The following is a 14,373-nucleotide window of genomic DNA, read 5'->3' on the forward strand; positions in this document are numbered from 1 at the left end:
TATTTTGAATATTTCATTAAAACCAAAAATTTTTATTATTGTTGTTACTGTAGTCCTACGATGCTTCCAAACTATTATATTATCTTTTTCGATGTGCAGGAAATAAAAGATGTTAAATAATATTAATATATACAATTCACATACGTATATTACATCCTTTTAAAGCAACACTTAAAGGGTTAAAACTCCCAAAAATTTGTGACAATTTGATAGTTATGTTTGGGGCTGAAGTTGGGTAAAAGATTTCCAATATTAATATATAAAATTGTTATGATATCTTTTTGAAATAGATACTTTTGTCCTTAAGGTGCTGAGTGTTTTGTTTTTTTTTTAAGCAGACCATGAAAGAAAATTAAAATACATCAAAACTAGTGTTACTGTCACCAGTGTTAGACCTATCCCAGATAGAAAAAAAAAACAAGAAAAAAAAACATTTTGCATGTATTATATGGGGAATGTTACAAAAAAAATTTTTGGTGTTAAAAAATCAGGGTCATTTCCCTTTAAAATTCCCCCCAAAAATAATAAACATTTGATAAATCTCAATTAAAGTGGAAAATTATATTAATATATACAAAATGTTTTATTGTGCACGTTAAACTTGACAAATGCTTTTTTAAAGTGAGGAACAAGGGTTAACACATGCTATATTTACTACCATACAAGCATCAAAAAGAGCCAAATACAGGTAAAAGGGCGATCAGAAAGTGATGTTGTCATTTTTGTCTTGTTTTTGTTCTGTGCTTTACATTGTTCCTGTTCTGGCAGATGATTGTTTTCTCTTTTCTGTTTGTTTCTGCTCTGCTGCTCGATCCTGTTGTTTCATGTTGTTTCATGTTGTGGGACTCACAGATCTGCTGGCTCAGCTCAATGAGCTCCATCTCTGTGGGCATGTATCCCATGGTCCTCATGCACTCCCCCAGATCTTGCGTCTTGATGTAGCCGTCTTTATTCATAAACTCTGTAAATGCCTCTCGGAGTTCTGGTCAACATAGACGCTCATATTAGTGAGTCAGATCTGCTACTGTCAGATCTAATAAAAGCAATTATTGATCGTTATGTGCAGTAGAGACGCCTCCTTACCATCAATCTCCTCTGGTCTCAACTCTCGGTCCTGTTGACGGAGACACAAATGTTAATGCAATACAAAACTTCTCTCCCACACAACTCACAAAGACTCACACTGGGATTTTGTTTGGCATCAAACACAGATATAAACACTCAGCTTCACACCATTACAGCTGCAATTACAATATCACCCAAACAAATACATATTTGTCATGAGGAGTCACAAAACAAGGAGATGGCATTCAAGCATCAGGTGATCGAATGAAATGAGATTGAGATTTAATGGAGTATGACGTCATGTGGGATCAGAATGGTGTGAGAAGAGCCTTTCATTTACATAAATGGTATTTAAATATGATTCCATATATCCCATAAATCATTATGTATTATAGTAAGGACTTTTGTTATTCAGTAAGCTGCATTAGACAAACATCTCCAGATGAAAAACATTAAATCTTTATGGATTAAATTCCATAAAGCATTATGATATGTAGTGGATAAAATTTCTATATAGGATAGAGAATACCAGAGGGGTAACAAGAATGTTTGTAGGATGTTACAACAGGGGCAATACACATCCAGGGATTAGGAGATTTGGGAGGTTTAGTTGAAGCATATAGACAGTATCTACTGAATCCAGTCCATACATCTTCTGCATAGCTCTTATGGCTCGCATGCAAATCCACCCTCCCAAAGGCTCACAATGGAAGAGGGTCATAAACAGAGAACTCTGGAAAAAAGTTAAATAACACCTTGTTTAATGTTATTGTTGCTTAATGCTGCAAAAAGATTCTCTTTTAATCAAAAAAAAAAAAAAAAAAAAAAAAAAAAATTGGTGCATTGTTGAAAATTAGAGATTGACTTGTTTAGCAGAGGAGAGGGGATGTTTTATAAACTGTTTGTTGTTTTATTCTGTGTTACTTTGGTTTGGGTGTTTATAGTTTTTTAGATTAAAATAAAAAAAAGACAGACAGACAGACAGACAGATAGACAGATAGATAGATAGATAGATAGATAGATAGATAGATAGATAGATAGATAGATAGATAGATAGATAGATAGATAGATAGATAGATAGATAGATAGATAGATAGATAGATAGATAGATAGATAGATAGATAGATAGATAGATAGATAGATAGATAGATAGATAGATAGATAGATAGTGAGCGTCTATCAGATCTCTTTCAGTTCTTTTTAAATTCAGCCTTGTCTTTTACATCACACTCACTCCACACAGTTTAGGGTAAGTGCCACAAAGCCAATCAATAATTTTCCATGGAAATGATCGACTGTTTTGAGCATGTGTAGTGCCAGGGGTTTTAATTGCCTGACCTGGAGCAGTGATGTGATGGAATGACACAGCCGGGTGTGGTAGAGATCAAGACAAGGCCACCCATGATGAAGATGAAAATGAAATGACACAGATGGAAGAGGTCGCACTGGGGGTTAATAATTATTAATACTATTACATACGAATGTCTGTGCAAAGCCATGTTTAAGGAAGATGCAGGCTGGGCCTGCCAGGTGCAGCATGTTGCAGTTCTTCACCAGCGCACCAAGGGGATCTGTGAATGGACTATCCTCCATGTCCTGATCCTCCTCTGCCTCCAGATGCACACCCTGATTGGCCACTGCTTGCCCTTTGCCTGTTTCAGGCTGGTCCTTTGCCTCCTTAGAGGCAGACCATGCACTTTAGTCAGTATGACAAATTTGTCATGCATAAAAATAAACATATCTTTCAAAAAAACTGGGTTAAGACCTCACTTTTCTGGTCACACTAACATTAGATAGAATGGGACTATAAGCCTAGATTACATAAGCTGCTTATTATTTCAAGGCAATCCTCTCACATCAGCTATTATCCTTGCTGTGGACAACTTAGCCTTAACGTACTTCTTGTATGTCCATTCTGCTCCAGTCTTATACTCCTGACAGTAACTGGGTTAATTTTGCTGAGTGTCTGATCCACTGACATCTTATATTGTTACATAATACTGTACATTAAGATCTCACACAATGTACGCTCAGTTCGTTTTAAATAATGCAGAGTGCAGAGAGTTTTCAAGTCAGGTTACCAGAAAACATGACTGCAATGTTAATACCTACAGCTGTTTCATACATTTACAAAAATGTATTTTATTAAGACAAGTTTTTAAGAACACCCTGGAGGGTAGGGTCTGAAGGATATGTTTTTAAAGCTGAAGATCACACAACTGGTAAAAACGTAAACTTTCATCACAAAAAGACAGAACAGAAAAGCAGAAGTTCAGTGCAAAAGAACTGTTCCTGTTCCTACCTTTTTCATTTTTTGTTTCTTGGATGGTTTGGTGCAGTTTCCCATCACCAAACCTCCAATGCTCAACAGACAGTGTCACCCTCTTTCCCTCTGCTGCCTAGTTCTTCCTCTTTGTCTTACTACCAGACTCCTTTCCTTTGTTTCTGTTTCCTCTCCTGTTTTTCTCTTCCTCCTCTCTCCCCCTTCAGCAGACTCCTCAGTGGTCCAGCTCAGGTTTGAGCTCTGCTGCTGGTAAAATCCTCTCAGTATCCCATGCTGGTTACAAACCACGTCTGATTTCACAGAGACAAAACTGTCTGTAATCCATTCATGTGGAACCCAACCCTATATGATCCAAACTTAGGTGGTTAAGTGGGGTCATAAAGCAAAGCAACCCAACAACAAAACTAACCCAAACTAACTGAAAGCAGCTCATCCATGTGTCCCCTCACAGCAGTAATGTCTGTTTAATCCCACCAGCCCTCGCTCTCTCTCACACTCACTCACTCTCCTTTTTAGATGCTCTCTCTCTCTCTCTCTCTCTCTCTCTCTCTCTCTCTCTCTCTCTCTAATTTGCATGAAACCCCAGCATTTAGATGACTTCATCTACACTGTGAAGAGTTTAAGAGGGGGAATTAAGGGAACATAAACAGAGTAGGATTAATCCCTACAGTTTTAGATTAAAAAGGAAGATGAGTTGAAAGAAAAGAAAATTGGAAGAGGGAGGGAGACTGAAAAACTAAAAAGGGGCATAAATGGACCTGGGTCTAAGTCAGATGGGAGTATAACTACTAGAAAAGTTTGACTAAACTGAACAGAAGATGTAAATGATCGGACGCCTATAGAATCTGAACTGAAACTGAAGATGAAAGTTATTAAGTACATACATGGACCATGGCTTTGTTAATATTCGTGTGTAAGGCTCCATGAATTGTATGCACACACACATACACACGCACACACTGAATACAAAAATAACAAAAGGAAATGAGACAAAAATAAAGCAATGGTGAAACTGGTATTAATGTAACAAAATCTGCCCCTAGAAATATATGAGCCGTCTTAATTCATTTAAGAAACGATATACCCTCAAAGACCTTTAACAGCCATTGGTGACCGTCCACTGTCAAGCATCTACTGCTGTAAAAGGTTTAATAACTTTTAAACCATAAATGCTGTCAATATATTGAGATATGTCACTTAAAACGCAGCTTCTCAGCTTTTCACCAGCATCACATTTGGAAGATAGGGGATTTGTAATGAACATGGAAACACTGTCCTCTTCTACAACATTTACTCACCACATAATTTGACAAATGTCAGCATTCGTAGACACTTGTTTTTATGTTGACTTGATGATGTACATTGCTGAAAATGTCTGTTTTCTCTGTTTTGATAAAATAGCCATTGAATTTAATCTGAGCTTTTATGAAGATCTGCATGGTCAGTAAATCAAATATAGGAAAATACCATATTTTCACTAAAAAATGCAAAATGCTGAGTATAATCTTTAAAAAAAAAAAACTGTGATAAATCACATAGGAAATGTCAAATGCAGAAAAATATGCATTTAGAAGTCAGCATATATGTAGTTCAAGATATTTATTGAGGTTCTTCTCTCTGATATGTACTGAATACTCTCCAAGAAGAATTAGAAATGCTGAGATTAAATCATGCCAAACTGTGATGAAGGAGTACCATGACTGCTGGGAGGCATCTTACATAACACTGGCAGGATCTACCAGTGGCGGAGTCATCTCAGGATGCATTTAGACAGTTGTAGATGGCTCACAGTCAAACATAATTAAGCTCACAATTAACTTACATCCAAAAGTGTATTCAGCCACAAAGCTTATTCAGAATGATGGAACTCTGGAAACCCGCTGGGGTCATGGGTACGATGGTAAGTGGTCAGCTGAGCAACTATAAAGCATCTGTCCACAAATCTCTCCAAAAGCAGATTTGGCATGCTGCTTACTACAGTACACCCATATGGAGTGTGTGTCTGTGTGTGTTGAGCAGTGGATGTCAGCCTCACCATCAAATATACAATTTTGGCTTCTAATCTTTCTTCTCTACCGCCATAGGCCTACATGGATGATAATGCAACTATTCTTTTTGACTGCATATAAGAAGAATAATGTACTGTCATTGTAAAAAAACGATTTCATTGATGGAGAAAATGTTGCATAAATGGTTTGTTCATTAATTCTATGGCCTTAACATTACAGGACAATATATTGAGATTATATATATGGTTAAATTTCAGTAAGATTAAACACACTCCTGCTCTCTCTGATTTGTTGTATGATGCACTAAGTAGAAGTCACCAGCAGAGGTCACTTCAGGACTAGTCTAATAACTGAGCCTCATCTGACAGCTGAAGAATGGACACTGCAAATGAAAACCTCATCTGGATCCAACTCTGAGACTCCGGTAAGTAATCTTCTTGTAACACATTAAAGTCTTATCAGCCTCACACATAATTTACTTCTTTTTATTGTAAAACCTGATTAATTTTTGATTTGCTAAAAGATCCTTACATCCTGATAATACTAAGTGTAATACAGGCTAGTGGCCAGTCAAACTTCCTCCTCTTGCATTTTGCACGTGTTTTTATACATAGGTCTTTTTTTTTCTCTTTCTCTTTATTTTTATTGTTATCCAAAAGATTTTTTTTTCATATACATATTGTTTATATATAGATTTATTGGGCTAAATCTGGGACCTTGAGTGGCAAATTTCGTGCTGTCTCGTGTAAATGTGTGCTGGTATGACAATAAAAATCCTGGAATCCTTGAATAATTGAAGTTTTTGTCCATGAAAGAAACAATGTCTTGCTTTATGTTCCACGTGTGTCTACATGCTTCCTCATCATAAACATTCTAAAAATATCTAATCATTAGTTTTGTTATATGTGAATCCAAGGAAGAGTAGCTGCTACCTTCTGGTTTAGTGGGGATCCAGCGAATGAGTAAAGAATATTAAAAGCATGCATAGCGATCTAAAACATGTGTACCTCTCAGACCTGTTAAACTACAGATGTTTTTATCTGTACTGTTCTCTGTGTGTGTTTAATCTTTACTCATATGTGATATGATGTTCATTAGGTCAGAGATGAATTTGATCACATATGGGAACCTAAAGATACTTTATTCTAATGATATGATGATGATGACGATGATGATGATGAAAGCTGAAAATATGACCACTTTTCAGTCTTTTGCATTGCTAGTTATGTTGTGCATTGGCTTAATATTTCCCTTTTGAGCTAAATAAATGAAAAACCATACGAAACCATAATAAAGAACGCCCCACTGAAAGCCTATTACTTTAGCATCTATTACCGTGGTGGTGAAACAAATTGACTTTTTGCATAAATGTAATTTATTTAACAATAAAAGTCTTTGAAACTTGTTAAAATTGTTCTTCAATATACACAAGCAACATAGGGAAAAAAAAGGTAAAACAAAAATTTGTGAACAAAATTTGGACACTTTTCACAACACAGTCAAAATTTACCAAATAAAAGTTGTTCTCCCTTTGTGTAGCCCTTCCCTTTCAGTCCATGTTTCACTCTGATGACTGTGTGCTGGACAAAACCGACACCAGGTCTGCTTGAATAACCAATGACACCAGCAACACCATTAAGTCTGATTAAATATCAGCTTGATTCTCCTTTACAGATGCTTTCAATTAATCACGCAAATTAGATGCTATCGACTCACACAGCCTTATTTATGTTACTGGCTTTCTGTTTTGATTACTTTTCAATTGCTTGTGTAAGCCTGAAGGTATCAGCATTGAATGACTGTCACACAAGCACTTGTTGGCTTATTTCATCGCACGCATACACACTTGTAATACTAACCGTATATGTCTTTTGTGTTTGTGTACTCTGTGTGCGTGGGGAAGCGTGGAAGTACTCCGGTCATTTGACTCCATGCGTTCTTTTGGACTCTGATGTTGTGCGTCTGTGACAAACTTCAGACTCTGTGTGTGTTTATTATGGGTGTGTATGTCAGCGGGGTAAACCAGTAGACATATCATGTTGTGATGTGGTGTCAGATGTACTTCTATTGGTGTCCAGTAATAAGAGCTGTCCAGAAAGACTAGAAGTCACAAGACAGGGAACAGGAGGAAAGACAGAGATGGGAGGAAAAAAGCCATAAAACATTTGGAGATATAAACCTCTATAGTTTTATGGCATGAGTTTTACAAACAATGACATTTTTGTAGCCTATAAATATTAATTACATAACCCAAACATTGTCATCATTATTATCATTATATGTTTTATGCAAAAGTCTTTTTAGCATGTCCTGTTTTCTTGTAACATAATGTGTTTGAATCTTGTTGATGAGGTTTTCTTAACTGTATGCTTTTGTAAGATAATGACACATTTCTTCCTTCTGGACACAAAAAGTAATTCAGTTGTGATTACACATTTTCCTGAGCCCCAGTGAAGCATTGTTGTCCTCTGTAGGGGACGAGAATTTCACAGCTTTCATAAAAATAATAATAATAAAGTGTCTAAAAAACGGTTCCATCATGCTGTTTTCAATTAAGATGATTATTTAATGTAAAAAAAAAAAAAAAAAAAAAACTCAAAAGAACATAAAAAAAATCCATTTCATATACTAAAAAAACCCGATTGACTATAAAAAAACCAAAATCAATTAAAAAGCTTGAGTAACTGAAAAATTTTCAGTCTGTTAAACATGCATAATTTGATATTTTTCCAACAATTCAGCATGTTTTTGTCAAAGCAATTTATCATACAGATTTTAAAGTATTTTCAATCTAAAGTGTACCATTCTTACTGAAGAAACAATAGGATATAAGTTCATGAATTAAATGTTGAATATGGAATGGAAATGAAAGCTGGGACCGTGATACCTGTGGTCATAACTCAAGGGAGCCGTCAGAAAAAAGAAACAAAGAAAAATAATAATGATAGTGTAAAGGGGAAGTCAGAGAATGCAGACCTTCACCGAGGACAGTCAGTAGTTTGCTCTTATTCTATTCTTTTACCACAAACCACCAATTACAGGCTGTATTCTCATCCTTTTTGTCAGTTAGTTTAACAGACTGTTATGTCAAATGTTTCTTATGTCTACTCTACATTCTAAATTAGCCTAATGTTTTCCAGTGCGAACATTTTCCAACCTTCGTCTATTTATTAATACTAAATCTTAACACTGTTGAAGATTTAGGGGGATTTGGGACAATATAACAGTAGAAATGGATTATAATATTCAGAATTATGTTTTCCTTTCGAATAAAGCCATGTGAAAATAAAATAAAAATGATTATATAATGAGTCATAAAGAGTCTGCCATGTTGCACCCTGTTTCTACAGAGCTCTGAACAGACTTCCTTTCCTCCTGTTTTTCCTTTACCTCTTGATAATCGACTGTTAATTCCACTATAGGGGAGGGTGAAGGAGGGGTTCTTATTTAATAGTAATCTGTTCTGTCACAGGTGGGTGCCACTTAATATTACACATTGAACCTTTAAAAAGTTTGACTCAGGCCCGTGCCTTAAACCCGCACTAAGTTTCAGTGGTTAGTACTGAACAGAATAAATGAGTTAATCAATTAAACTAATTTATTCCACACTCATAAGAAGATAGTGAAGTTTTATCCAATATGGCATGTCCACTGTTAAAGTGAGGATCAGGGACCCAAATGAACCCTACAGTCAAACGCGGAAATGGTGGTGTCAAAGGACTTAGTTGTAATTCATTTTTAATTTTTACATATAACTGTTATGATAACCTTCTAAATTAGTTCAAGGTTCTCCAATGATAAAGAAAAATGAACCCAATTTCCCTTGACCCCTTTTATTGGATTTCGTCCAAAGGGGTTCTTTCCTGGTCCAGGCTCAAACAGTTTATTAAAACGGGCATAATTGTTTTGGAGTAACAATGCTTAGGAAAAGACAGACGGCCAAGAACCTCAGCTTCATAATGAAACAAATGTATCATAAAACTGTAATACAGCTGACAGACACTAGGGGTCAGTACAAAGAGCACTAGCTTCCATAGACTTACATTTAAATTCTGTCTAGAATTAATTAATGGTGAATAATTATTTTCCAGGATTTGTTCCAGTCTCATGTGATGAAACTGCGGTGATCCATCTTTAAGTTTTCACTGTTATAAAGGTAAAAGATGTCTGCCAACACAGGCTTTAACATGTGCTTTAATGTGTGCAGGAGTCTTTGAAGTGTCACCTGAGTGTTTGAGTTTATTTAACAAGACACAACAACGACAGCTCTACTGTAGTTGTAGTTAAGAAGTTCCTCTAACAAGATTGTAAAATTACTTTGTTGGGTTTTTCTTGAAGTTTACCTATTTACCTAGTCATTATGCTAATACTTAGCATTAGCTCACCTCTGACCCCTCTCATAGTTCTGCCCCTTTTGCCCAAATATGGTCACTTGTAGCTCACAGAAGCCAGCATGGCGACATCCAAATGACAACTATTGACTTCAAAGCAGCAGTTTAGAAACCACAGTTCCATCCAATAATTATATTCATATACAGGGTGTCCCATAAGTCTCCATACATAGGAGACATAATACTTTCCATACATATATGGTTCTAACATGTATTTCTTTATATTCCTTCTTTATAGTTCTTCAGCGGTGGAGGACACGCATTGAAATGTGTTCCTGACAAAATGGCAGTCATATAGAGCATATTATATAAATAAAAATGGTTTATGTCACGAAACGTTTATTTTTCCTATGTATGGAGACTTATGGGACACCCTGTACATGTGGATGGGACAGATGGATGAACAGAAAAGGGGGAGATCACATGACCTCTGTGATGGAGGTTATCAGCAGGTTATGAAATAACATGGCGAAGTCATTCATCTTTAAAATGTTGGTAAAATGGTGATTTTGTTTAATCCTGCAGACAGCAAGACAGATGGACCTCTCCTCTAATTATTCAATAGTCACTTATGCTTGTCTGTCTTTTATTGTAGTGTTTTCAGTGTTTGTTTTTCTCTTCTTACTGGTGTTCTTAACCTTTTCTTCTTGTCTGTATGTGTAGAATTGACTCAGAATAAAGTCACTTTTTGAGATTATTTCTCCTCCTCAGCTCGCTCCTCTCCAGACTCTGTCTTCTCTCCCACTCATCCGTCCTTATTTTGGGCCACTTGCATCACTACTGACATCACATTTTTTTCTTTTTATATTGATTTCCGGTTTCTAACCTCAGCACCACTCATTACTGTGCCTTCACAGTCTGTTGACACAATCAGGTGGATTTTACCCAACTTAATAGGAAAAGTCTCCAGAGAAAAAAGGGAAAATGAGTCAGGAGCACCTCATGAAATGTAATCCTTCCGGATTTTATTTTTATGCACACAGATAAACACAAAGTCACCACTTTCTCACAGTTTTATCCCACATGTTTGAGTGACAGATGCTGTGGTGGTGAATCCTACTGTGCCGTGTCATTGTCATTACCTACCCTCTGAGAGATGTGATACGACACCCAGCTGATGGACAATGGCTGCAGAGATAGGGTGTTTATCAGATATCTGGCTGGCTATGGTCGTATCTGTTACGGATTACACTTTCGTAATGTTTCCCAAAGTAAAGAAGCTTAAATCCCTTCAAACACACGCTATATCCTTAGCTTTATCCCTGTTCGCAACTCCTGCCATTTGGTGTTTAATGACAAGGAAAAATGTTTAACATTAATGTTGCAGTGGTAAACATAGCTTTTATGTAAGTGAGTTCAGAGGGGTCAGCGGTATTGGACAGAGGCTATTTACAAAAACTGTAACTCAGCTGGGCTTTAAATTTGAAATGGAGGCTTAGGGTTTCAATTAGGCGCTCGGGGAGACATTCAATCAGCCGGAGAATCTGACACGGGTGGGCATGCAACACACACTAGCGTGAATTCACACACAAGACGGAAAAGTGTCTAGACCAGGGTTATCGTCATCAGCAAAAGCTACAATTAAAATGTTAGCCTGTGTTCAGATAAAAACAAACTAAAATTATCAATAATACATGGCAAGTGTTAATGGTTTTGCAATTTGTATCACATGGAACCTTATGTAGACACTGGTTTGGAGAACATATTTTAGTCATTCATTTAGTCTCTTTTTCACTTTCTATCAAACTGTCTTCAACTAAACTAAAAACCTAAATACAACCAATAAAAGCTCTGTAAGAACTCTGATCTTGACACACACTCATACAAGTATGCACACACATTTTCTGGGCTCAAATGGACTGAATCATAGAGCCACAGATGACTCCTACCTGTCCAAACACAGAGTCCACTATAGGCAGCAGGTCCACAGGCTCCACCTCCTTCTCTTTCTCCTTTTCCTTCCTCTGTGGTCCCTCCATCAGCTCCTCCAGTTTCTCCTCCAGCTCTTCTGTGTCTTCTACTGCCGCCATTGGTGGGATCTGACTGGGTTTCTGGCGTCGAGGAGGCTGCGGTGTCGAGGCCTGGGAGTCTCCGCTGACCCCGCTCTGCTCGTTGGTCCTCTTCTTCTGCTTCTGTACCTTCTTCTTGATGGCTGCTTGTACCTTTAAGGGGGCACAAGGTTAAAAGAATTGAGCCCAACCAATATGACTTTAGCTTAGTCTTATATTCTTCATGCTGCCTTCAAGACCAGTGAACACTCTTTAGTTTTTTCACCGGTGCACATCACAAAATATGGCGCCGGGTGTCACTTTGAGACACCTGCCCATTCAAAATGCATGGAAAGGAGACACATGTCATTAATGTTGTATTATCTACATTTTAGCCACATTATTCAACCACTTTTAGAGGATTTTATATTAATTGGAGACAAAAATATAACTCAGCAAACCTTCAAGGGGCATTTACAATATTTTAAATCACCTGCCATCTTATGAGACTTTTTTTTTTTCACTGGAGAGCAAAATATTTAGCATCGCCTTTAAGTCACCACATTTTAAAAGCACATAAATCGTCATAGATAATAAACACACAAATACTTGGAACACACCTGTTTTGCAGACCTCTCCGGTACTGCGCTCATCGCTCCACCACCGCCTCCTCCTGCAGACGGCTCTCGAATGATCATGAACATCTCGGTGTCACAGGCTCACACACACTCTCTCTCTCGCTCTCTCCCTTGCTTGCCCTCCCCCTCCCTCACCCTCACCCTCTCTCTTCTCCGCTCTCCTCTTCCTCAGCAGTAGCAGCTTTTTCTTATTATTTTATTTTAAACCTTTCCCCAAAATCTGCAATAGAACTCATAATCTTCTCAGTGTTGTTCAAAAACTACAAAAAAAAAAAAAGAAGAAGAAGAAGTTGACTTGTATTATGGTGGCTGTTTTTTTTTTTTTTTTGATCCAGGTAAAAAAAAACAATGAATCAGTGAATCCAAGTAAAAATATCAGCTTGAATATCCTCCAAAACTTGCGCTTTCCTCCTCTGCTTCATCCAAATATTTCCTCCGGCTGATTTCCTCAGTGTTGCACCTCGCTTCTGTCCATATCTCTCTCTTCGTGTGTGCAGGTGAGGAGGTTTTTATCATCAGCTGTTGTCTTGGCTCTGGGATTGAGTTCCTGCACCTCTGCCCCCTCTCGCTATCTCTTGGTCCTTTAGGTGACACTCTATACCTCCTGAACTTTACCTCTCTCGCGTTATCTACCTGTAACACATCGACCTCTCTCTCTCCTTCTCTTCCTCCCCTTTTTCCACCTTTTCCCCATCATCACAGGTAAACACGCCTACTGTTGCCTGGGCGCTTTGTTTCTAACGTTCTTGTAAACATTGCCCTTCAGTCTTGTCCTTCTCTGCCCTCTTTCACCTATCCTTTTCTTTCTCATCTTTCATTTTTCTCAGAGCAACCCTTCTCCTATCCTCCCATTTTTCTTGCCACCCTCATTTCAGTCTGACATTAATCCTTGCGGCTCTCCACACATCTCCCATCCCCTTGTCTCTCCCAGCCTACATGCCCTCAAATCCCTTGTCATATTTGGAGCCTTCATTGTAACACAAATTGGATCTTTGAAAGAGGTGCCCAGGTCAGCTATTCATTTAGTGTCAGAAAAGATAAAAAATAAATAAATAAATAAATAAAAACAAGAGGGAGGGATACATGCCCAAAAGCAGTGCGTGTCATGAAAAATTCCAATAATGCATCACTTCAGTATTGTACTGCATACATAACCTTATCAAACAAGCATGGATGAGCACACGCAGGTGAATGTGTCACAACTGATCTCTATTTTTAGACATAGATGCTTACAAGAGCGTGTAAACATCTAAACATGTTACTGTAATATTCAGCTCTATAAAAGCCATTTAGCTTTAGTGTAAACTGGGACTATATCAGTCTTTAAATCATGCACTCCATCAGTTTTTGTTTTCCCTCTTCAGTCACGAAAGAAGACAATGGGAGGTATTTGGCTTTGGGCTGATAAAGCATCTCACTTTTCCTCCTATTTTGCCCTTAAATGCCTTCTCCCTCTATCTCTGCCTCTCCTCCTTTCTCTCTCAGCATCTCCTCTTAACCCGCATTAAACATGTCAATCTGAAACGTACCTGGTAGTTTATGTTCTCCAGACATGTGATAATGTATGGCTTGACTTCTCTCCAATTTCTAATGAGATTTCCATTAATCACTTCACCCCCTGGATTTCAGCCTGTCTTTCTTCAGCCCCTCTCACCATCCCCTCTGCTCATTGATTATTAATGGGGGGAGAGGCAAATTCCCGGACAGAAAGGAGACGACAGATCTGTTACAGAAAAGCTAAGTTACACCGAGTCGGGGGTTAAAAATTGGGGTGGAATTTTGAAATAGAGACAGTAAGAGAACTGACAGCTGAAATGCGAATGATAGATTATCAGGACAAAAAGAGATGAAATATAAAAAAGCAAAAGTTTTAGGTGAGAATGTGCAAAACCTTTGATGACTTCATCTCCGAGTTTTCACCTTGAACAAAGCCCGTGAGAGGGAGTGGCAGCTTAGCAGTAATGTAGAACTGAAGGCTTGTGTTACTACTGCATGTTG

General features: G+C 37.6%; 1 protein-coding gene across 2 annotated transcripts in view; it reads right to left on the reverse strand.

Moving 5' to 3' along the window:
- LOC115427096 (calcium-binding protein 2-like) overlaps nt 1–12,441 on the reverse strand; it is a 13,716-nt gene extending 1,275 nt beyond the window's left edge. The window contains exons 1-4 of one of the 2 annotated variants that reach the window (XM_030145495.1): nt 12,358–12,441; nt 11,639–11,911; nt 1,084–1,114; nt 851–982 (exon numbers count right to left, since the gene is read on the reverse strand). In XM_030145495.1, coding sequence (XP_030001355.1) covers nt 851–982; nt 1,084–1,114; nt 11,639–11,911; nt 12,358–12,441 — 520 coding nt within the window. Of the gene's footprint in view, nt 1–850; nt 983–1,083; nt 1,115–2,544; nt 2,743–3,367; nt 3,830–11,638; nt 11,912–12,357 lie in introns of those variants that run through there. The other variant, XM_030145496.1, reaches the window with a different exon arrangement.
- Nucleotides 12,442–14,373: the final 1,932 nt, after the last annotated feature.

Source organism: Sphaeramia orbicularis, chromosome 10, assembly GCF_902148855.1.
Source record: "Sphaeramia orbicularis chromosome 10, fSphaOr1.1, whole genome shotgun sequence".
In the NCBI taxonomy this organism is placed as follows: Eukaryota; Metazoa; Chordata; class Actinopteri; order Kurtiformes; family Apogonidae; genus Sphaeramia; species Sphaeramia orbicularis.